At 38.1% G+C, this 25042-nt stretch overlaps 2 protein-coding genes and 1 pseudogene across 2 annotated transcripts; 2 read left to right on the forward strand and 1 right to left on the reverse strand.

Moving 5' to 3' along the window:
* The first annotated feature begins 994 nt into the window (after nucleotides 1-994).
* LOC141638177 (WD40 repeat-containing protein HOS15) lies at nucleotides 995-11884 on the forward strand. Its single transcript, XM_074447588.1, has 14 exons — nucleotides 995-1198; nucleotides 3139-3284; nucleotides 3381-4044; nucleotides 5444-5538; nucleotides 5648-5694; nucleotides 6488-6635; nucleotides 6940-7003; nucleotides 7576-7734; nucleotides 7838-7959; nucleotides 8743-8817; nucleotides 9358-9411; nucleotides 9507-9580; nucleotides 10064-10138; nucleotides 11402-11884. Exons 1-14 carry the CDS (start codon nucleotides 1138-1140, stop codon nucleotides 11619-11621), a joined length of 2004 nt encoding a protein of 667 aa, XP_074303689.1. The 5' UTR covers nucleotides 995-1137; the 3' UTR covers nucleotides 11622-11884.
* A 68-nt stretch (nucleotides 11885-11952) lies between these two features.
* LOC141638178 (pentatricopeptide repeat-containing protein ELI1, chloroplastic) lies at nucleotides 11953-14945 on the reverse strand. Its single transcript, XM_074447589.1, has one exon. It carries the CDS (start codon nucleotides 14096-14098, stop codon nucleotides 12209-12211), a length of 1890 nt encoding a protein of 629 aa, XP_074303690.1. The 5' UTR covers nucleotides 14099-14945; the 3' UTR covers nucleotides 11953-12208.
* A 7540-nt stretch (nucleotides 14946-22485) lies between these two features.
* Nucleotides 22486-23173, forward strand: LOC141638175 (cytochrome b5 domain-containing protein RLF-like; annotated as a pseudogene).
* The last annotated feature ends 1869 nt before the right edge of the window (nucleotides 23174-25042 follow it).

The raw sequence follows: 25042 nt of genomic DNA on the forward strand, positions 1-25042 counted from the left end.
ATTTTTTTGAGTCGGTTTTGTATCCGTGTGACTGGACCGGACGGGCCGGTCCGGTCGGTCCTACGGCCAGGACCACTTTTTGTTCACCCCTAATTGCGACCCCATCGTCGTGCATAAAACACTCCAAGTACTTTTGAAAAGTTTGAAAGTGTTTTGTTTTCGAAATCGTTTTGAGTTTTCCGACGTATAGTTATTCAAAACTGTCGATTAAACGTATCGATTCCTAAGCATGTTGTAGTCCGATAATCATCGGGTGTTTGTTGGGAAATCAACATATACTGGGTATCTACTCCATGTTGTTACTTTAATTGGGTTTTGTATAATTGTTGGGTTGTTAGATGAATTATTTGTTAAGAAGAAGGATTAAGGCATGAGAGAGAAGAGGATGAACAAAGAACAAAGAATAAGGTAAAAAAGAGGGAAAGAGTACGGAAAAGGCAGGAGAGTAAGGGAGTTTTTAATTGCGATAATTTGGAGGAAAATGAATGTAAAATGGAGGGAAGTAATAACAATGCCACATAAGCAACCTAATCTTCGTTTAATAGACATATTTGACGGAAAATAATGAGTAAGGTCACGCCTAATGGTTAATAACAAATGTTAGAGGTACCTTAGAAGTATAGAAGTTTTGAAAAGTGTAAGGGTAGAGATTCAAAAAACATAAGGCTACTATATAGACAAAAAAAAATGATGATATTACTGCCAAAGTTTTTTCTATCATGTCTCAATGGGCACATGATAAGGAGCCAATTAAGAAAATATACACCATTAATTCTCTAAGCACAGTAGTTATGAGTTCACTATTCAAAATCTTATAATATATTGATGTAATTATTTACTTAATTGGCCCCTTATCATATGCTCATGATAGAAAAACCCTTATTATTATTATTATTATTATTATTATTATTATTATTATTATTTTTTTTTTTTTTTTTTTTTTTTTAAATTGGCGAAGGAGTTTGAAAAGCCACGAGGCCCGGGGCATACAGCCGTGTATAGGTAAGAAATAAAGTGGTAGAGTCTTACCATATCATCTCGTAAATCCTTGTATTCTGAACCTCCTTGAATAAATAAACAACTCCTCGGAATAGTATGAGTGTTTGAGATTCGTCACTCCCCGGAGCTTTTGTAGCCATGGCTTCCATTACTTCCGTTGAATTGAACTTCCTCGTTTTCCGCTACCTCCAAGAATCAGGTCTCTCTCTCTTTTTAATTCTTTTTCGTTCCTATTTCCCCTTCTATTTCCCAATTATTTTCTCCGTCGATTGATTTTTTATATTTAATTTACATTTAGTCACCGTATCTGGAATAATTTTGGCTGTAAGATTTACATGATTTCTGTATGTATTTATGTTACCGTTCATGTACGCATATGTTTGCACACTCAAAACTAGGGTTTCGTTCGTTTTTTTGTTGCCGGTTTTGATTTACGTATTAGGAATAGGAAGAGTATGATACAATGAATCATAGTAATTACACTTTATTCTTCGATGTTATGGTTTCATTGACGCCGCTTTGGGATGTAATTTGATCCCCTTCATATTTGATTGGTTAGAATTTTACGGAGTAGAAGATTGGAAAATAGGTCGGAGCCTGCAGTAAGCTGTATTCAGGAACTACTCGAAATCAAAAATTATGTTCAGCAGTTGCGAGCCAACTGTTTATATCCAAAACGCCGTGTTAGGTTGATCTAGATAATTAATTACAGTATGTCATGTGGCAACATAATCCTCGAATCATCATCTGTTGGCAGTTTAGAGAGTGCTGATACTCATTATGAGTTGCTTGCCTTAATACATATATTAACGTGCTTTGTATTTTCGTTTTGATAATGATCGGGTTTTCTCTGTAATTTTCAATCGAATACGGGTATTTTTTTCATTATTACAAAGTTGCTTACACTGTTAGATGAAGTTCTTGTTTGTATCTTTCTGTGAGTCGAGGATTTTGGTGAAAAGAGAAAATTGAGGGTGGCAGGGGTTGTGGAAAGCTGTGCACGATAGCTAGAACCTGAGTTTCTGTGAATCATTTGGCTGTCTATGAAACTGCGTCAAAAATTTTGACAAACAATTTATTAGTCAATTTGATAAAGGATATCGTTCACACTGCTCTGCTCTGGTAGTTGATGATGATGAAGAGATGGCTTTATGGTGGGTGACCATATCATACAAACATATGTGTTAGATTGTTGTACCATGCTCTTAGAACCATGATATTTCTTCTCTATGTAAGACTGACATTCTCTTTACCAACTTATTTCACCAATTAAGCACTAGTTTAGGGTGCATCTTATAGTCATTTCCAATGGAGCGAACAACTCACTGTTCTTGGGTTGTGGAATATGATGGAGGCCATGGAGTAAAGAAAAATGACTCACTAAACTTACCGCACTTCTTTTATTGTATAGTTACAATCATTCAATGCAATTTTCAATTTGTGTTCGCAACACAGGGATAAGGCTCCATACGTAGACCTCCTTACCCTGAATTTTGTGGGTGCTCTTTGAGGCATTGTGGTGGTGCTTTTCTAAGAAGCCCTAAATCTTCGTTAAAGTTTCAGGCTGAGTAGGCTTTTAAACGGCAAAAACAGCTTTGTTAGTGTCTGCTAATAGTGATAAGGAAAGAAAGGGGATATAGCAATATGCTGATATGATTTAAGTTTGCAATGTTTTTCTTAGAACCCTTAAATCTTCATTTGAGCTTCAGGTTTTGTAGGCTTATGAAAGGCCAAAAGCAGCGTTGTTATTGTACACTGATGGTGAGAAGGGAAGAAAGAGGATATCTTTGTTAAGATTTACGTTTTACATGATTGAAGGGGTGAAGCTTGCAAATTGTTTGAGGGTTTAAATTGATACGTGTCTCAAGTGCAGATGAGTAAATTAGGCAAGATTTTATCGATTTTGAGAACTGAACTGACTACAAAATGGTGCTGATAATGATCTTTTTTGTCCAGTAACGAGTAGCAAGTCAAACATTCGTCTTGTATATCAATTTTGTATATTAAAGTTTACCATCGCTATCTGACTCTACCTTGTTCTTCCATACAGTTTCACGCTTTAGAAATGTAACATAGCAGCATATACTTTCACCATGTAATGCTAATACAATCTTCTCATGCATCTCGCTTCCACTGCAGGGTTTACACATGCAGCTTTTGCTTTAGGCTACGAGGCAGGCATTAATAAGTGCCCAATTGATGGCAATTTGGTTCCTCCTGGTGCTCTAATTACCTTTGTACAGAAAGGACTCCAGTACTTGGAAATGGAAGCTAACTTGAATAATGTTGGCAATCTTTTCGACCCCTTTTTTCTTGGTCTTTATGGTACTTAACATACTTTTGAATTTGATTTCAGCTCCTGTTTGCTTCAATTGTGGCAGAGTGATGCTGATGTTGATGAAGATTTTTCATTCATACAGCCCATGGATCTTATCACAAAGGATGTAAATGAGTTGCAACGAATGGTTAAAGAGAAGCGGAAAAGTTTGAGGAAGGACAGAGAAAAGGAATCAGAGAAGGAGCGTGATCGTGAAAGGAAAAAGGGAAGAGACAACAGGAGACTGGATAGGGAGAAAGATCATGTCAAGGATGGTGAGAGGAAAGAGAAAGATGAAAAGTCTGGGACAGAGAAGGATGAAAAGGGTGGGAGGGAGAGGGGTGAAAAATCTGGTAAAGAGAGGGAAGGCAAAGCTGGGAAAGAGAGGGATGATAAAGCTCGGAAAGAGAAGGATGAAAAGATGGGGAGAGGGGATGAACACCCTCCTAAAGAGAGGGAGGTAAAAGCTGCTAAGGATAGGGAGCCAAGACCTGTGAAAGAGAAAGAGGAAAAGTCTGGCAAGGAGAAGGAGGAAAAACCTGTGAAGGAGAAGGAAGAAAAACTTGGGAAAGAGAGGGATGATAAAACTGGTAAAGAGGGGGATGATAAAGTTGGTAAAGAGAGAGAGGAAAGAGCTAAGTCGCATGATGGTCCATCCGAGAAAGTAAAAGTTGTTGAGCAAGAAGAAAAATCTACTGTCAATCATGAAGATAGTGGTGCTTGTCCTGGTAATTTCTGTTTTTGTTGATTGTTTTTTCTGTCTTGGAAAAAAACTTTTATCACCTGGGTAACCTTTTGTTTCTTCCCCAACCTAAATATAGATTAATAAACAACTGCTTCTGCGTTCTTTAACTATTCTCTGTGAAATGTTTTTCTGCATACGTTTGCCACTAAGTATATTAGTTTGACTTCTGCCCTTTTAACCACATTTTGGATGACAGACTAATTTTCTTAGCTTTGTTAGACTACCTTTTATAACCACACTTTGTGAAAGACTTTTTTCCTTTCTTTTTGCTACCTTTTTTTTTTTGGGTTAAAAACTACGCCACTTTGGCCAAGTTTCCGGCATTGACCAAGAGGTGACACGTGACTCTTTTTGTTTACACTGTATGTTTTGATTGTTACGTATTTATCTTCCCACCATGCTTATTTGAGTTTTTCATTTCATTTTCACTAGGGTTTAGTAGAATAGTGCCCAAAGGGTGGAAAAGTGTTATAAACCAGGGTTACCAATTTGCTCTGGAAGGGTGCGAATCGCGAATTGTTACGCGCGTATCAATTCGCAATTCGTTTGCGAATTAATACTCTCTAATTTGTGAACTAGGTATAAAAAAAACAGCGAATTGGATAGACTTACATTTTCGCTTCATATAATTCAAATATTATTCATAATATACTCCACTGTTTAGAAATTGAATATTAAAAGTATAGTGTGAAGAACTTTTAAAGAAGTCTAACTTGTAATTGGGCCACCACCACCTCAATATGGTTTTGTGTTTTGTAATGCGCGTCTTTATGAAAATGAACCATTTTTTTTATCAACAAGTAAATGAGCGTATTAGTAGTTATGAATTCGCGAATTGCTTTTCTTCGTAATACTTTGCGTAATGGATTCCCTATTTTGAGCGAATTGCGAACTCGAATCGGGCGTATTATGAATTCGGTAACCCTGCTATAAACAAAAGAGAGTTATGTGCCACCTCTTGGTCAATGCTGGAACTTAACCCAAGTGGCCGGAATTCATAGTTTGGTAGTTCTCTTTTTTTAACAAAAGGTAGCAAAAAAACAAGAAAAAAAACCTAAAGGTAGTCTTAAAAAAAACAAGGTCAGTGAATGGTATTTTTTCACAAAATAAAACCCTTCTATGTTAAAAGTTCAAACTGTGCAATGACATGATTTAAAAGGTTTAAACTGTGTGTTGACATGGTTTAAAAGGTTCAAACTGTGTGAGGACATGTTTTTGAACCTTCTCTTGGTTTAATATCTCCCTAAATGGTCCGGTATGACTGGCTGACTCTGTAGTTTAGTTGTTGTTACTTGTCTGCAGTTACCACACTTTCTGTTCTAGATTCTTAAATGCCTCTTTTATTAGTCACGTGACTTGAAACTAATAAGATGCTATCACAGATCCTGAGCCAATGGATATCTGTCCTTCAACAATGTTAGTGGAGCGTGAAATTTCTAGTTCTGATGTCACCATTTTGGAGGGGCACTTATCTGAGGTGTTTGTCATTCCTCTCTCATTCATACTGTTTTTTTAACGGCCTTCCCAGTTTGAATTTGACTTTTCCTTGTAATTAAAAAGTAGTGAGATGAGATCTTTCTGTCTAGGTTTGTGCTTGTGCGTGGAGCCCTTCAGGATCACTCCTTGCTTCTGGGTAAGTACTTGGTGCAACTTAATGGTTTGTGGGCGACGACATACCAATCTAATGGTCTAGCTCTATTCATATTGGATAATGTTTTTATTCATCTATCTGCTTCATAGATAATGAGATCTTCAGCCTTCTTACGAACTTTTTGGTAACTTGTTGGTCTCGTAATTTGAACTTTGTAGCTTTGAGTCCAAAAGTCCAAAACTTGAGATTTTGTGCAGCAATTCTGATAGATTGATACAGAATGCAAATTTCGATGTTGTTTTTTATTTACCTGTAAAGCCAACAGCTCGGTCTCCCTATGTCTCTTTAGAGGGACCCCAGCATAAGGTTTTTATATATTTGTTACTAGTTACTAGTTTTCGAGCATATTTCTTTGATATAAATTATAATATACTCCCTCCGTCCCGGTCATTTGTTTACTTATTCCATTTTGGGGTGTCTCAGTCAATTATTTACCTTTCTATTTTAGGAATGCCTTTGATGAGTAATTTGATCCTCCACACTCAATTTGGTCCACTTGTCTTCTAATAATTGGCCCCTCCTCTTTCCTTAGTCTTTGTGCCAAAACCAAAGGTAAACAAATGACCGGGACGGAGGGAGTATGAATTTTAGTTTCACAGGCCACTTAGTTTAGTCCAGCCATAGGTATATTTGTAGTTTCTGTCTGCTGTGTTAGTAAGTTTTCATAGCGTTAGTGTACTAATATGTATGCAAGTTATCGTTTCATGTTACTCGTGATGATACAGATGATTGCTATTATTCTGTCTGTAGTTTGATTTTATATTTTGTGCCACAGTTCTGGAGATTCCACAGCCCGAATATGGACAATTTCTGACAAAGGTTCTAGTTCTACTTCACAAAATGGATCTGCTGACGTGGTGTTGAAGCATGTTAAGGGGAAGACAAACGAGAAAAGCAAGGATGTCACTACACTTGATTGGAATGTGAGTTTATCTAGATTAATTTAGCCATAGGTGCATAGTGATCTTTGTCATCTTCTGCATGATTTACATCCTGATATACATTCTTCAATACATGCTAAGATCCATGCTTGTACACATAAGCCCACTGGGCTGGGAAAATAGACATGAAATTTTAATCTTTTAAATTCATTTAGATGCGGCTGTTATTTGATGATAATGTGTAAATTATGGACAAGAGTGAGCAATTTGTTCTCTTTATTAGGCTTAGCTCCTATTCGCTCACACGCATTATCTCTTTTTAAACTTTCTGCTGGTTTCTTCACAGGGAGAAGGTACTCTTCTTGCAACAGGGTCTTATGATGGCCAGGCAAGAATTTGGAGCACAAATGGTATGTCTATTGATTGCTCTTGGTTTTCTTTTACACATAAAAGCAGACATACACTTTTTAGCTATTTACAGTTCACCGTTCAACACTGCTGTGATGTTGGAGTGCCTTTTTCACCCTAGTTTTAAAATTGTGTTTAGTGTAATTGCATGTCGTACTGATTTGGTGCTATTTTACTCCGACTCTTCACTTTGGTTGCGTGTTACGTGTCCGACACTCGGACACTCTACAAGACACTTGAGCACTTCATTATATACTATAAAATTGAAAACCTCGCACAAAATAGCCGTATTCAACACTTTGGCACCTTGCTGTGTCTGACACTTGCATGCGAGTTGGAGTAACATAGATTGGGTGTGAACCAGGTAAATCTTGAGTGGTTGCAACTTCAAATGAATACAAATAAACTAGTTTCTCCAATGTAAACATAAATGAGCACAGAGTATAAGCGTGATTGTATGTGTTTTGTTGTCTGACTTGTCTCTGATCTTCAAAAAGAACTAGGCATAAATAAGCTGTAATCATTGGATGAATTGTTCATGGTTTGGGTTTCGGCCTTCTTCTGATCGATTCAGGTGAATTGAAGAGTACTTTAACTAGACACAAAGGACCAATATTTTCTCTGAAGTGGAACAGGAAAGGGGATTATCTTCTTACTGGGAGCTGTGACAAAACAGCCATTGTGTGGGATGTGAAGGCAGAAGAACCAAAACAGCAGTTTGAATTTCATACAGGTGCTTTTCTAGACATTGACAATAAGGATTATTTTCGATCATGCAGCTTCCAAGATATAGTTTCAGATTTAAATGAAGTGTTGTCACTGTTGTGTTTTTGTAGGTCCAACTTTGGATGTTGATTGGCGAAACAATGTTTCATTTGCGACAAGCTCTACAGATAACATGATATATGTTTGTAAAATCGGGGAGAACAATCCCATCAAAACATTTGCTGGCCATCAGGTTTGTTTTTCTGTTAATGGAACACTATTCAACAGAAGGCCTTTGGTATGTGATCTTATGTATCCATCAGTTAAGTGTTTATGAAATTTGCGGTAGAAGTATCATGTTCGTTAACTTTCTTGTCTTTAAAGGTAATGAATTGACTGTATACAACTGAAAGAAGGGATTTTTTGGTCTGTTGTGCACGTATCTGGTTTTCAGTGCTACTGAAAGCTACAAGTTTGTCATTTAGATATAATTGTTTACAGTTCTTGCCCCAATTAGTAATCTAAATAAAGATCCTGGTTTATCATGCAACATAATCATAGTGTTTATTTGTCACACCCTTTTTTGACCAACCTTTACGAAACAAAATCCCAACAGTTATGAGTGTTTTCTCGAAAAAAAAAAGACATCCCAACGAATCAGCAGGAAGCAGATTTAAGGAGTTCACAAACATTTTTTTTAAAGGGGGATCTCAGACACCATATGTCATGCGAAAACAAAACTATAGCGCCTCCCAGTAACTCACTGTTGGCTATTATAATATTTCCAAAGGGCAACACCATGAGAACAATTAACCTGAACCTAAAGAGATATCACTCTTAGTGGTTTTCCAATCAACCCTACAGTTGAATTTAGTATTTGGAATTGTTGTTTACCCCCATGGCTGGGGGAGCTGACGGTTAATTTCGTTCTATCCTGCTAGATGTTGAGTGGTTTAGTTTAAAAGAATTTTCTTCTTCATTTACACAGGTTTTAAGCGCAATTAAGAACCTCGCAGTTTTGCTTTTCTAATTTCAGGGTGAAGTGAACTGTGTCAAATGGGACCCAACTGGGACTTTATTGGCATCTTGCTCAGACGATAACACTGCCAAGGTTTACTAATTTATATTGCTCTAGATTGTTAGTTCTTTTTTGTGAAATATTGACTGTTCATATTCCTAAAGTCATTCGTCCAATGCATTACGTTGTTAGGATCTCTTTTCGCTTTAAAATTTGCATCGGACACATGTGTTACATAACTAGCTACTTGGCCTACTTCCCTGACCCGAGAGTTCTTTTTACTTCCCTAGAGCTAATTTTGTGGAGGAAGATCTCTCCGTTGTTGAGATTGTTTTTGGTTTGAAATCCAAGCAGATGAAGTTCTTGGCTCTTAAGTAATGCTAGTTTATCACTCATATCACGTCAATACTCATCCTTGTCAGAGAAGTCTGAGAACAAAAGGCGAGGCATCAAGTTTGATTACCTTTTTTGTCTACATTTCCAACTCTTTTCCATCATTGTGTAGTGTGTACGCTAACTTGATTTAGTTATCATATTTTGCACCTGCTTTTTGTCCTTTTTAGCTTATAGAGGTATTACAGCAATCATTACTCTGTCTTCTTTTGTTATTATAAAGTTGAAATTTTTGCACAGATATGGAGTATGAGGCAAGACAGTTATGTCCATGATCTAAAAGAGCATTTGAAGGTTTGATTTGGGTCTCTTCCCGTTTCTTCATTTTTTATTCGTACCCTAGGTTTGATGCTGTTATGAATTATAGAAAATATTGCATGTAACTGCAGGAAATATATACTATCAGGTGGAGCCCTACAGGTCCCGGGACAAGCAATCCCAACCACCAGTTGGTTCTTGCAAGGTATTTTCTTTTATCCTGATACTTTATGTAAATGTAAGCACACAACTCAGCAATCCGCTTTTGTCATTGACTGGTATTCGTATTTATAAAATATACAACCCGGCTGAGACCTTCAGAGCCTGCCAATTCTGAATTTCGGATCAAATTTGCTGTTTAGTGGGAAGAAAGCGGAAACTAGATGCATTTTTTTTTCCCATGAAGCCACAATTATTGTAATCCTATGTAGAATGTAACAATAAATAACTAGCTTAGGAAACAGGATAAATCCGAAGCTCCCACGCATCTGGTATCTGAATGACTTCTTAATTCTGAAACTTATTTCTAGCCATCATTAATAAGGTTGTGAATTTACTGTTGTGTGTTCCTTTTTCTCTATGTATCTCTTTAGTGAGGCTGTGAATGCATTGTTTTGTGTACCTTTTCCCCTACGTACCAGTATTGCTAATATTTGTTTATCAAGACTAATATGACTTTGTTTTTCAGTGCGTCATTTGACTCAACAGTAAAGATATGGGATGTAGAGCAAGGAAAACTAGTGCACAGCTTGAATGGTCATAGGTATGTGACATGGTAAATCATGTTTATTTTTGTTCTTTCATATGAGCTGTGTATTTGACGACCCCCCCCTCCCTTCCTCACATTCTGATACTGCTCAACACTTCGACGCCTTATTTTATGTGCAAAAAAATATTTTTTCATAGAATAGACGTGCCTGACTCTCCGCCTTGTACTTATCCAGATATTGGTAATGACACTGTTAATTTAAACAATTAGTCACATCACAAATTCGTATGTAAGGCAGCCTTGGTAAAGTACATTGTAAACTGATACTTCCTTCGTTCCATTGAGTTTTTTACGTATTCCATTTTGGGCCGTTCCATTTGATTTTTTACATTTCTATTTTTTAGTCACTTACAAGTTACAACCTTCCTAAATGGCTATGATACCTACCCACTTGCTTTGGAGGCAATCAAATGCCCCCCTACCCCCTATGTAGCTTCGACACGGCAGATTCCGAGCAGTACCGGTGTCGACCCGACCCGACACTGATCCCGGTACGGAATCCGTACCGGATCCGGCAACCGACAGGCCGACATGGCGATTTTAGTCAAGTAGTTGACGGAACGAAAATATCTTACCTTTAGAATGCTGCGATGGTGTGGTGGTTGGTGGAATGTGCAGTAAGGCGGCAGGTGGTGTCTCATCGTTAGGGTTTACATTTACATTGGGCTTTGGTTTAATTGTTTTACAAGTGGGCCTTTGATTTCTGGTTTTTATCTAAACTAAACATAACGTGGGCCTTATCTTTAGGTGGCATGTTTTCCTTTTAAGTAGGGATTGGAGAGAGAATGGCAAGTGGGGCAATAATGATAGTGGGTTTTGACATTTTATCTAATTTTGTTTAGACTTTTGACTTGCTTCTCACCAAAATTTTAATATAAGTACCACTTACAAACACTTTTATTTCCATCAGTAACAAAAAAAAAAAAGAAATCGACATGTCCCCGTACCCGTGTCTGATTTTTGGACAGTGTCCCCGTGTCAGTTATTTCTAACCTCGGAGTACCCGACACTCGGATCCGTACCCGTGTCCGACACCCGTACCCGAGTCCGAGTAACATAGCCTACCCCACTTGTTTTGACCTCGTTAATATTTGTGCAAAAAGTAAACTTAAGAAATCAATGGCTGAGAAAATGTTGGTCAATGTCACACGCTTGACCATGAAAGTTCAAGGTGGATAATGTCAATAGATGTTTTTTTTTAATGATTTAAAAATTCTGCAAACACTTCAACAAAGCCAGGAGTTGTTCTGTGTGCAGGGAAGCTGTGTACTCAGTTGCATTCAGCCCTAATGGTGAATACCTTGCTAGTGGATCATTTGATAGGTCTTTGCATGTGTGGTCCTTGAAAGAAGGGAAAATTGTCAAGACATACTCTGGCAACGGAGGCATATTTGAAGTCTGTTGGAACAAGGACGGCGACAAAATCGCAGCCTGTTTTGCCAACAACACTGTATGCGTCCTGGATTTCAGAATGTAATAGTTAGAGGAGCTTAGAGCTATTCATTAAAACATATATATCAGGCTGCACATTTTGTTTACATTAGCGTGTAATGTTATTACAACTCATTCCTAGCTGTTGGGTAGTGAATAGCTTCGCTATAGGACTGTAGGTTTAGTAGTCAGCCCTCATCTATTCTAGGCCTTGTAATTACAGTAGAGTTGAGTATTGTTAACTTGTACAGCTTACTGCAGTTAATTTTTTTTCCCGTGTAATTTCTGAAACATCAATTTTGCGCTCCATTGTGAGTCTGGGTCTATGAGTTAAATATCTGGTTGGTTTGGTTGCTCCAAGGACAAAAGCTCAAATATGATGGATGTAAATCTGCCAAGGATGACATTTATGAGTCTCAAACCTGTCTGCTGCTGCCTTTGTAACCAACTTTACACAAACAAAATACATATACTGTATAATAAATGTGAATTTGAATACAATTGTAATTCTTCCGAGAATACAACTGGACAGAATCGAAAGCAAGATTTAATCAATGCCCCTGTTTCTGGCAAATGGGTGCTCAAATCTCTTTATGGGCAATAACTTGAGAGCAAACTGACTGCCATTTCCAACTACCAATAGTCCCCACAAGAACAAGTACCATTATCGAAGTGATGGAATCGATTTCGATCCCTCACAACAATTCTCCGCCCAGTGATTTCCGAGATCAGCTTGGTAACAGTGTGACAATCTGAACATACACGCAAGTTCTTCACTATCTTAATAGTAGTGTTTGGGGTGGTGCTAATTAGTCCGAAGGCAATGGCAAGCCTCTCACTGTGCACCCCTAGAGACTGCTCTTTCTCTCGGTCGCCCACGTCATGTAGTACCGTGTCTATCTGCGGGGAGTACCCATGAGCTTTCAGTCTTTTCTCAATCTCTTCAAGCTTCACATAGATTTCTTTGCTCTTTGGATGTCTCAAATCCCCTGCTAGGAACTCATGTACCTTATTATTTACCTCAATGGAGCTACAACCCGGCTCTTTTCTTATACCCTTATCTTTCATTATTGCTCTCACTCTAGCGACACCATCCCAATCGCCTGCACTAGCATACAAATTAGAGAGAAGAACGAATGTCCCATCAGTGGCAAGATCTCTACTAATAAGAAGGTTGGCAATTTCTTCTCCTAGGCCGATATTTCCATGAAGCCGACAAGCACTAAGCAGCGTCCCTAAGAGTATTGAATCAGGATCAACGTTCATCCCCTTAATGAGTTCATAAGCTTCATCCAAATGCCCTGCACGCCCTAGGAGATTTACCATACATCCATAATGCTCAACCTTAGGCTTGAGATTGTAAGTGTCTCTCATTAAAGCAAAAAGTTTCTTCCCCTCGGACACCATCCCGCCATGAGCACAAGCATTGAGGACACCGATGAAAGTAATATCGGTAGGGCAAAATCCCAAACTACACATCTCGTCAAATAGCTTCAATGCCTCTTTGCTAAAACCATGCATTGCATAGCTTCCTATCATCGAATTCCAAGTGACAACATCCTTCCCTGAAATACCCTCAAAAACAAGCCTAGCATCCTCCAAACTGCCACATTTACCATACATATCAATCAAAGCCGTGCCCACATGGACGTTAACTCGAACCCCATTATTGATGATGTATGAATGAACCCATTTAGCTAATTCAAGTGCCCCAAGTTGCCCACAAGCAGATAGTACTGACAATATGGTGATTTCATTAGGCCTTAATTTCGCCTTGAGCATTTGTCGAAAAAGCAACAATGTATCATTAGGCCTTCCATTTTGAGCATACCCATCAATCATTACATTCCAACAAACCACGTCTTTCTCCTCAATCCGATCAAATAACGCCCTAGCCTCATCAAGCTCCCCATACTTAGCATAACAAGTAAGCATGGCCGTCAGTGAGATCAAACTTCTCTCAGGCATTGTATCAAACAGGTTGCGTGCAGAGACCACATCCCCGCCTTTCGCATACAAATCCAACAGCCCGGTTCTAACAAACAAATCCCCATCAAATCCAAACTTAATCGCTTGAGAATGCAGCAAAATCCCATCTTTAATCAAGCATGATTTTAACAAAGACGAAAAAGTATACACATTTGGTTCAACCCCTTGAGTCAACATCTGAACATATAACTCAAGAGCCTCGAAACGAAACCCACGGGAAGAACAAGCATTAATTATATCAGTATAGAGGAAGACATTAGGATCCTCCGTTCGTCGAAAAAGAGTGAAAGAACGATCAAGGTGGCCAACTGATGAATACGATTTCTGGAGCTTAAAACTCAAAATGGAATTGTTTTCATGCCCGTGACGTAGAATTACAGCATGAATTTGGAGGATTTGGGTGAGATTTCGGCATTTATCGAGCAAAAACACGAGTCTTTCAGGTGGCGGGCGGGCGCAGGAGGAAGGAGAAGTGAGTGGTGGATATTGCAGCGGCGGGAAGGATTGGGATATGAATAAGGGTGATGAAGACATGGAGGAGGTAGTTGATGGGTTTAACGGTAATTCAAAAAAGTGGCGCCATTTTAACAGACATGTAACAGTAATATGATTGACATTGTTGATTTTCTAGGGTTTGCTTTCGATTTGGGAACTTTTTATTTACAAAGGCAAGGCGATTAGAGGAGGTGAAATGTGTTTTGCGAAAGCTATTTGACTGACAATGGATAAGGCAATCAAATATTCAAAGGTAGAGTTTTTACAATAACACATCCATAACAATATTACTCATAATAGAAGGCCTCTATTTCTAGAGTTTCCTCTCTATGAGAGTTTCCCTTTTTTCATGTCTTCAAAAACCTAGCGCCGTCTTATCCACCTGCCTAACCTACCCACTACCTTCAATCCTGCCTACCTCCCTTCTTCTCGTCCTTTTAGCCTGCCTAACCTCCTTCACTAGCCTCCTTATGTGTCTTTTTCTGCTTCCTCTTCTGCCACCTATCCTGTTGCATGTTTTGCTCTGTCTATTTATATAGCTTCTTTTCCTTCGAATCCCAGTACAATCGTCTAATTAAATCTCTCAAAAACATCTTTTTAATGGCTTCATCTTCTTACACTGCCCCTTGCCGTGCCGGCGTCAATTTGCAGGTTCCTCCTCACTTACGTGTAGATTTTACGGGAATTGATGCGTCTTTGACGCTTCTGGGTAAGCTCCATGATCAACGGTTTCTTGCTATAGATCGCATCTTGGAGATTGTTAATGTTCAATGGAAATTGAACGGAACCTTGTCGGTTCGTCGCTTTGAACCTTACTATCTTTTTCCTTTTCTTCCGCTCAAGATTACTCTTACTTTCGCGATAGGCAGACGGTTAATTTCGAAGGCAGCTTGCTGATTTTTTGTCCTATTTCAACTACTTCTATCCCAGACAACCTGCTTTTTAATATCGTTCCAATTTGGGTTCGTGTAAAAAACCTACCTTTCCACTTGATGAACACTTCTGTTGCAGCGTTTCTATTGGCCCATGTTGGGGATATTTGCGAGGAGGAATGATTTCCTTCTTTGCTCCCTCCACGAAACTTTGTTCGTGTCAAGGTCTTGGTTGATCTCTCAAAGCCTCTTATCCCAGGTTGCTATCTGTCTTTAAATGAAATGGATCATCAATGGATTGACTTCTCTTATGAAGGCATTTTTCGGTTTTGTAAGACATGTGGCCAGGTCGGACATCGTGTTTCTTTTCATCCGTGCAGTAAGTCGGTTGGTGCACGCTCTATTCGCGCCCGTTTGGATGAGCTCGCATCTTGGGGTTTGACTGTTCTTCATGGTCCACCTGGTACCTCTTTTTATTCCACGGATATAATGGGTCTTCCATCACGCTTCAAGTATCTTAATTCGGCTATTGATTTTACCGTTGCTAATGACCCGGTTTCTATGGATTCGGGTGGGAATTCTCCTGTTTTCTCATTCTCAAGCTCAAGCTCAAGCTCGGATGATGACAACGACAATGAGCACTCTGCAGCTCCTCCTCCTGAATTTCAAGTTCATGAAGACCTTTCTCGCGAGGTCCTCTTGGAATCCTTTCCCGTAGTGCGTTATCCTGCTCCTGCTCCACATGCATCTTCTAGTGCAGTTCGTTCGGCTTCTCTTCCTCCAGTGCCATCTTTTCGGATGCATGTACCTGAAGAATCTATGGAGGAGTCTGTTCAGTTGGGACTGGCTGACCCTCCAATTCCACCGCAGACTTTTGATGTTAGTTGTCTTTTTCGTAACTCTGTCGCTTCTACTTCTGGTGATTTTGTGCCTCCTTTGGAACCAGTTTCTAAGGAGCTGACTTTGGTTTTTAAAATAAAGGTAAAGTTTGATCTTAATACCCATAGTAAAACACATTTTAAGCAATCAAATCGGACCGTTTTGCTTGATATAAATTATCAGAATGAACTAATCTCAACAGTTCCTGCGTTGAGTTTAGCTCCTTCTTTTATTCCTCTGTTTTTGCATGTTCGTCCAAAGGCTCCTAACATTGTTCCTTTGTCAATGAGCACCCCTGCAAAGAGGTCGTTCGGTACCCTGGAAATCGCATCTTTGGACCACTTGCCTCCAAAGCGTCTTCGTTCAGATGAGTTTTTCCTTTTTGGGTTTGATTTTCATTCGCTAACTTCCTCTTTTTTGTCATGTCACAAAGATGAAGAATTTAATGCTGCAAGTCTGGTGGCGGACCTTAATTCGCCACCCGTTTATCAATAACAACCTTTTGCTGGAATTGTAGGGGATTAGGGGAGACGGATGATCCTACAATTCCTTTTTTTGTTTTGGTGTATCCATCAGTATCATCCGTCAATTTTGTTTTTGCAAGAAACTATGACCTCTGTTTCTTCTGCTGCATCTAAGACATCTCATCTTGGGCTAACTAATTTTTGTGGGGTCTACTCGATAGGCCGTAGTGGGGGTCTTCTTTTACGTTGGGATGACTCCGTTGTAATTAATGTTATAAGTTTGCACCCTCACTTTATTTTGTGTAGTATAAGTTCGGTTGTAAATCCTTTATGTACAAATTATGATATGTTTGTAATGTTTATCTATGGTGAACCTGCTTTTGATTGTAGACTACCATTATGGAATAAGATTACTATTTAATTTCGGGCTCGTCTCCTTTTATAATTATTGGTGATTTTAATCAAATTGAAATGCACTCTGACAAATTAGGTGGATCTCTTTCAATTCGAGGTCAATTAGATTTCACCTCCTGGAGATTGGATAATGCTTTACTTGATGTTCCTTTTTTTTGGGCCTCCTTTTACATGGTTTAACAATCGATCTGATTCACAGGTTATCATGGAAAGACTTGTCCGGGCATATGCTAATAATGATTGGTTACAACTCTTCCCGGATGACTCAGTTCTTCATTTACCTATTCTTGTTTCAGACCATGCTCCAATTATTCTCAGGCTCTTCCCTTCTTCAAAGTCCCATAGACGTCCTTTATCGTCTTGATAATTGGTGTTTGAACTCACCTGAGATTGCTCTTCTGGTTGCCACTGCTTGGCAACTATCTGTTCCTAGCTCTCCTATGTTTGTGTTATCACGCCGTCTTGCAGCTGTTCGGTTTTCCATTATGCAATGGGTGATAAATCATCGTCGTTCTCATGGTATTAATTGGTCAGTTATTCAAGAAGAAATACATGGTTATAGCAATCAGGTTGTAGATGTTCAGTCGACTTTAATATTTCAGCAAGTTCGCTCTTCTCAGTTGAATTTAGTTTAGACACAACATGCTTACTGGTTACAACGTGCAAAGTTGAAGAATGAGGTCCTAGCCCATCTCGTTTCTTATATTCTCGGGTCAAGCAAAGCTCTTCACATCAGCATATTCTTGGTATTCGCTCTCGCTCGGGGGAATGGTTATATACTAATGAGAGGATTGTTTTGGAGATTACTTCTTTTTTCCAAGATTTACTATGTGCAGCCCCTCCGCAGGATCCTGGCTTTCCTGAAGGTTTTATTGCTCCTCTTCTTTCGTCTCTTGATGTTCCTTCGCTTAGTCCGGAAGACTGTTTATTGTTATCAGTTCCTTTCTCAGAAAGTGAAATTGTCCGTGCTCTCAATAGTATGGACGACTCAAAGTCTCATGGGCCGGATGGTATTACCCCTAAATTTTTCCAGGTTTACTGGCCCGAGGTTGGTCAGCTTGTTACAATGGCTATTCTTCGGTTTCTTAATACAGGAGTTATGTTGAAGGAATGGAATAATACATATATTGTTCTTATTCCTAAAGTGGAGACTCCGGAATTGGTTTCCCAGTACCGTCCTATTAGTCTCTGCAATGTTATCTACCGCATTGCATCCAAGTGTCTGGCTAACCGCCTCAAGCAGGTTATTTCTTCAGTTATTTCCGAAACTCAGCAGGCGTTTGTCCCTGATCGTCTTATGTCTGATGGTTGTCTTATTATACATGAAATTATGCATTGTATTAATAAGAACAAGAAGGGTACGGTCTCTTATGCTGCTTTGAAGCTTGACATGCACAAAGCTTTTGATCGCGTTTCATGGCCTTTCCTTATGGCAGTTATGAAAAAAATTGGTTTCCCTACCTCTTGATAAAATATTATTTGGGAGTGCATCTCAACGGTGTCTTACAAAATCCTTATTAATGGCGAACCATCTGTTTCCTTTAGACCATCATTTGGATTACGACAAGGTGATCCGCTTTCTCCTTATTTATTAATTATGTGTATGGAGATTTTATCTTGCCAATTGCACAAAGCGGAGAAGGATGGTACCTTAGCTGGTCTCAAAATTTCGCGCTCTGCACCTCCTATTTCTCATCTTTTCTATGCTGATGATGCTTTTATTTGCTGTAAAGCTACTCCACAATCCTTTGAGGCTCTGCGGGATCTGTTTCACTGTTTTGAGTTGGCCTCTGGACAAATGATTAATCTCGATAAATCTTTTATTAAATTCAGCCCGAATGCACCAGCTGATTTCACATCCCATTTGGCATCCATTCTAACAGACTGCTAATTGCTTTGGGAATTATTTGGGTGTCCCAGTTGATCTTCCTTCAAAGAGATCTGCAGCTTTTCATCCTCTTCTTGACAAGATGACAAAACGGATTATCGCTTGGTCTACACTTCATCTAACTCAATCTTGCAAGTTGCTCATTATCAACACTATTCTTTTGGGTTCCCTCCAATATTTGATGACTGCCGTCCCTTTTCCCATTGGGATTTCTAAGAAAATTGACTCTTTGATTACAGCTTTTTGGTGGCGAAAAAACTTGCAAAATAAATCTATTCACTGGTTATCTAAAGATTCTTTGCAGATTCCTCGTGATAATGGTGGCCTTGGGTTTAAATCTGTTTCTCTGTTAAGTCAGGCTTTCCTTATGAAGAATTTTTGGCGTATTCATCATTATCCAGCTGGTTTCTTAGCTAAATTTCTTGTCCCTAAGTATCGGAAGGATTTACCTATTCTTGCTTTCACCTCAAAGGTCTCTCAGCCGTCTTTTTATGTCCGGTATTTGTCGAACTGCTTCAGCTTTATCTTGGAAACTTGGTAACGGTGCTTCAGTTGACTTGCTTACAAGTCGGTGGGTTAATGGGAATATTCCATCTGTGCGGCCATCGTTTAATGAAGCTTCTCAGCCACTGTCTGATATGCTTTCTTTATTCGGTAACTGGAATCAGAAAGAAATTTTTCGTGTGTACGAGTCTTGTTGTGCCAAAGTTATGCTTGTAATGGGGCCACCACATATTGATATAGATGATTTCCTTTACTGGAAATTCACAGAGGATGGAGTTTATACGGTTAGATCAAGTTACTCTTTCTTGTTGGCACATCGGTCTGTTTCTTGCTCACCTTCATTTTGTTCGGAATTTCCATGGAAGGTTCTTTGGGGTATTCGCTCTTCTCCTAAATTACCTCTTTTTATTTGGCGTATCATACATAACATACTTCCCTCTTTAGACAATCTTTCTCGCCGTGGAATGCAGGTTAGTGCTTATTGTGTCTTTTGTCAGTCTTATTCTGAATCTTTAAATCATTTGTTTCGTTCTTGTATCATTGCTCAGCATATTTGGTGTTCTTCTCCTCTAGGTCTTAATTCTGTGTCTAATCCTGATGTTCCTTTGAATCGCCGGCTTGCTGATCATTTTCGCTATTTCAACAGCCTCAAAGATAATTCGAATAGTTGCTTGGTTTTTTCATTTGCATTTTAAAAGCCATTTGGATGACTCGGAACTCCGTCATCTTTGAGGGAGTCCCATTCTCAGCTATCTTTGGTTTGGCCACCCCGTGTTCAGAACCAATTAATGCCAGGTAAAGTGTGCATTGCACAGGATAATCCTACCCCTTCTGTTACTTACTCTATTTTGGTGCACAGGTCGCCCCCGACTGGTCTTTTCACCATTTCATCAATGGATACCAACACCAACAGCATGGATTTGCAACTTGTTCGAGCTAGCAATGTTTTCGCGGCTACTACAAAAGGCCTTCTACTGACCATGTACAGAGAAAAAATTAATTCCTTGCTTTCCGTCTCTTTCAAGATTTCGTCTAAAAAGTTATCCACTGTTCTGGCCTCCTCAGCGCCAGTACCAATCGAGTTGCATCACTCTTTGTCTCCAATTCGTAATTTCCTTCGCATGTTTGTTCATTGGTCAGTTAGCTTAGCTACATGCTAAACCGTTTTATTGTATCCTTTACATTTGTTTGTTCACTCAGTTTATATTTATATATATAGTTCATTGTTAAAAAAAATAATAATAATATTACTCATGTAGTCATGCCACATTAGTTTCGTCAGGCCGGACTCGGAGTATGGGAATCGTAGCGCTAATATCATTATTTTTTTTTTGCCAAAAATACTTAAAGTTTATATGTCATTTATTAAAGAAGTACTAATTAACGTTTTTCGTCAAAAAAAAGTTCACTTTGGGGTTTGACTTGACGGAAAAATGTAATTTATTTTACTCTCTACTTAATCCCTTTATTTAAGTCTAATTAATCACATAATTTAACTCGTTTTCCTCCTCTAAATCGATAATACCTTGTATATTAACTCTTATCACTAGATTTAAATTATGTGATTAAACAATCTTAAGGAAAGGGATTAAGAAGGGAGTTCCTCAAGTCAAACCCCAAAATTAACTTTTTTTTTGACGAAAAATGTTAATTGGTACAATATTTGTTAACAAATGACATGTAAACTTTAGGTTCTTTTGGGCAAAAAAAATAATGTTAGGTACATAGGTGCAGGCCCGATTCTGAGGGTAGTCTGGAGTAGACCTGGCAAAACGGGTCACTCGGGTCGGGTACGGGTACGGGTCGGGTCAGTTAGGGTCGGGTCATTTCGGGTCTGTCACATATTTCGGGTCGGGTCGGGTCACTTTCAGGTTTCGGGTCACTTTCGGGTAACCTGTTGTCGGGTCATTTCGGGTCGGGTCATTTTCGGGTATAGGTCATTTTGGGTCAGGTTGCTTTTGAGTTAATGGCTAAGCACTTAAATTAATACTATTTTGATTAAGAAATACTATTTTGCAAATTTAACTATTTATTAGGGATTATTGTAACCAATGAAACTTTATTTTGATATATATAGTATTAATATGAGTTAGTACTAGTCGTTTCGGGTAATTTTGGGTCACTTCAAGTCATTTGGGATCAGGTCAGTTATGAGTCGGGTTTTTTCGGATTGGGTCACCTCGGGTCGGGTCAACATTGGGTCAGACAATGTTCGGGTCGGGTCTGGGTCGGGTCGGGTCAATTCGGGTTTCGGGTCATATTCGGGTCAAGCAAGTTCGGGTCATTTTCGGGTCTCGGGTCAGCCTTTTCGGGTCGGGTCATTCGGGTCTGACCCGTTTTGCCAGGTCTAGTCTGGAGGGGCGGTAGCCTAGGGCCCATGGTATAATTAGCAATAAGGAAAGGAAAAGCATCACACACACACACACACACACACACACATATATATATATATATATATATATATATATATACATATATATATATATATATATATATATATATATATATATATATGAATGAGATCATATGAGTATATCTCATATATTTGAGGATTGAGGATTAATTCAGACCGCCAGATCTAATAGATCCAACGGCTTTAGACTGACGCGCATCATTAAGTGTGAGATAGTCATTTTATTTGCTTATATAATCCACCCACACAAGTTTCTACTTTATTTTTTACTGATTCATTTCTCTCTCTAACTTCTTTTCAACAAAAACACTCTTATTTCCCTCAAATACTCGCGTGTGACACACAATTCGAATCTGTTACGTATTTGTTATAACTTTAGTATCTTTTGCTTGATTTGTGTTCAATAGCACATGTTTCTATGATTTTTCGGTTTCACTTCATATTTTCAATTATAATGTTTCATATTGTCCTGTTGTTATTTGATTGTAGTTTTTTTTCAATCAGTTCCTATCTCTAATTTCCCTAAATTATGTGCGCATTACTTGAACTTTTTTGTCTTTTTGTTCTCCTCTTTATCTCCTCCAACTTTCAATCAACAACTTCATTATTTCCTGTTAGCAATCTTATGTTTGTTTTCTATTTCTTTTTTCTTTTTTTTTTTTAATTTGTGTTTCACCTCTAATTTGTAAAATATCATAATTTACAACAATTTTTAATTTGTTAAATTGTAACTGTTGTTAATGCATTTTTCCTTTATAGTTGATCATCGTTATTTCGTGAATTTAGAGTCAAGATCTGGTGAGTCCATCTATAGATTTAAGTCCGTGAGTTCACTCGAAGTATCACAAGTTATACAAAACAATATCATGAGGAATACTAAATAATATCATGAAAATTAAGCACAAAAAAAAAGGCTGAAAGTGTTTTTATGTGACCTTATACATGTATTTGTGTTAGTGAAATATAATGCACAGTTTCTGATATCGAATTGAGAGCGTGAATGGTAGTCTAGTCGAAATTAAGTAGTAATGTATTTGAAGTTTACTGCATTATATGACAGAAATGATGGCGGATTTTCGTTAAGTTGTGATTGTGTGTTGGTGTGGCAGGAATTTTTCTGTCTGCAATATCTGATTGGATAAAGTTGTGAGTTTGTTGGATGGAAGACGATAAAGACAACGACTTTACGTTCGGCCAGGTAAGTAAGTTAGAAGCTAGAGCTTTTGTTTCTATCAATCGGAATTTTGACTGGCAGTTTGATGCTTAACTGGAGGAGTTTTTGTTTCTTGTATGCAGGTTAGTGCTCCCGTTGACGACGGTAAGGGTAATGAACAAACTGTTGTTCCAGGCATTGCTAACATCTCTATAAAAGAGGAATCCACTAGTAGCCACAGTGAGAATCAGAATGGTGTATGGAACAACGGTCTCTCCGTCGCAAGCCTGTGGTTAAGAAGGAGAAGGTTGGATCTTTATCGTTCAATGTAATCAGTGTAGAGCCCTCAAAGCAGTCAACTGAAGCATCAAGACAAGCACCCGTAGATGGTCCTGCAAGTTCAGTGAAGAAGAAACCTGTTGTTCGGGCTAAGGTTTCTTTTGAGAAAGGTTATAGCCAAATGGATTCGCTCAAGCTTACCCGCACTCATCCTGATCTTGCATGTACACTCAAAATTTAGATTTTGAACCCCCTTATGTTTTTTCTGATTTGTTACATGTGAACTAATCACTTTTGTTGTGACCTGGTGTGACTTACAACAATGTCAGACTATGATACAATGTCATACAACAATGACATGAAACAGTTCAGGAAAACAGCATTTAGTAGCACGGAGCCACGGAGTATGCTAGTAGTGACTACGGCAACACCAACGAATATGGGCATGTCTAAGGACAACCAACGTCTTATATATGCTCAACAGGACTAGCCCATGACTCCCCCATTTTTTTGTAGCGCGTCATTTCGCAGCTTTTTTCGAGTTTTCAGTAAATTATTATTATTATTGAACATTTTTAAATTTGCAAAGACAAATGTGATTTCGTCATTGCATCCATGTTTATTACTCTTGTTAATGCCCATATCACACTTAATTACTAACAATATAAGCTTTCACTCATATCAGCTTTCATGACACAATATCAAATGACTTTGAAAACAATATCACACTATTGGTTTAACAATATCACAAGATGTGATAAACAATATCACAAGATGTGATAAACAATATCACTGCACACTTTATAGTAAGAAACAATATCAAATGATTTGGTAAACAATATCACACTACATGCTTAAGAATATCACAATACGTGGTATACAATATCACTGGACACTTTATAAGAAACAATATCGAATGATTTGGTAAACAATATCACACTACTGGCTTAACAATATCACAACACGTGGTAAACAATATCATACTTTATAAGAAACAATATCACCCTTATTGTGTTAATAATATCAAATAATTTGGTAAATAATATCAACTTATTGTGTTAATAATATCACACTCTCCTATTAACAATATCATAGATTTATATTTATTTGCGATTTTCCAAACAGCTATAAGAAATAATATAAATATACAACAATATCACACTATCCAGCATCAGACTATCAAATTTCACACAAAACAGTATCACACTATCAAATTTCACACAAAACAGTATCACACTTCAACAGAAACAATATCACATTCACATGGAATCTTGAAACCCTCCAACGTTTTGCTATTGAGAAACAATATCATATCATATAAGATAAAATATCATTGCTTATTCTAAATAATATCACAAATACCAGCAGCAATATTAATGTATGACAACTACATTAGATTACTATCCTTCCAAAATAACATCAATAAATGCATATTCAATTAAAGTTTCCTGCCAACACAATTTGAGGAAGAAAATAAAGTCAAAATCATCACCAAGAATGACTTAGGCTATGTAGGATTTGAACCTACATCTATGTACAATATTGCACATTGCTCTACTGTTGAGCTAATAGCCTTTAAAGAACCATTTTAGCAAAGATTGCACATTACTCCAAAAACAAGTTCACCTAGAGAAAAAAAATACAAAGATGAGACTAAAACAATCACTTTGTTACGCTATGTGCGCTTACGAACGACTTGAACCCATACCTCTACACTAATTATTTGGCTATTTCCAGCAAGCGTAGCTTCCCATTCCATGGAAAACAAAAGGATCTGTAAGAGTATTATCACTACTTCACAAAGACATAAATATTTATTTTACAATCACAAAAAAATACAAAGTAAGCAAGGGAACTTTAACCAGGTAAATCTGTGTTGGTTGTATGAAAGGATACTATGAACACTGGTTTGCTGTCAATCATCGGACCTATCGCAAAATCTTCAAGAAGCGCAACAAATACTAGAATTCCGCAGACTCAAAAACTTATGGGCATGCCTTCTTCCAGGATCTGTCTGTTGACTTTACTAACTCTCTGAGTGGCAGACAAATGACCTCACCTTCAGACATACAAATAAAGGTATGAGAATCAGGGCTAAGCAACTAAAATTAGGCTTT

Source organism: Silene latifolia, unplaced genomic scaffold (assembly GCF_048544455.1).
Source record: "Silene latifolia isolate original U9 population unplaced genomic scaffold, ASM4854445v1 scaffold_193, whole genome shotgun sequence".
NCBI lineage: Eukaryota > Viridiplantae > Streptophyta > Magnoliopsida > Caryophyllales > Caryophyllaceae > Silene > Silene latifolia.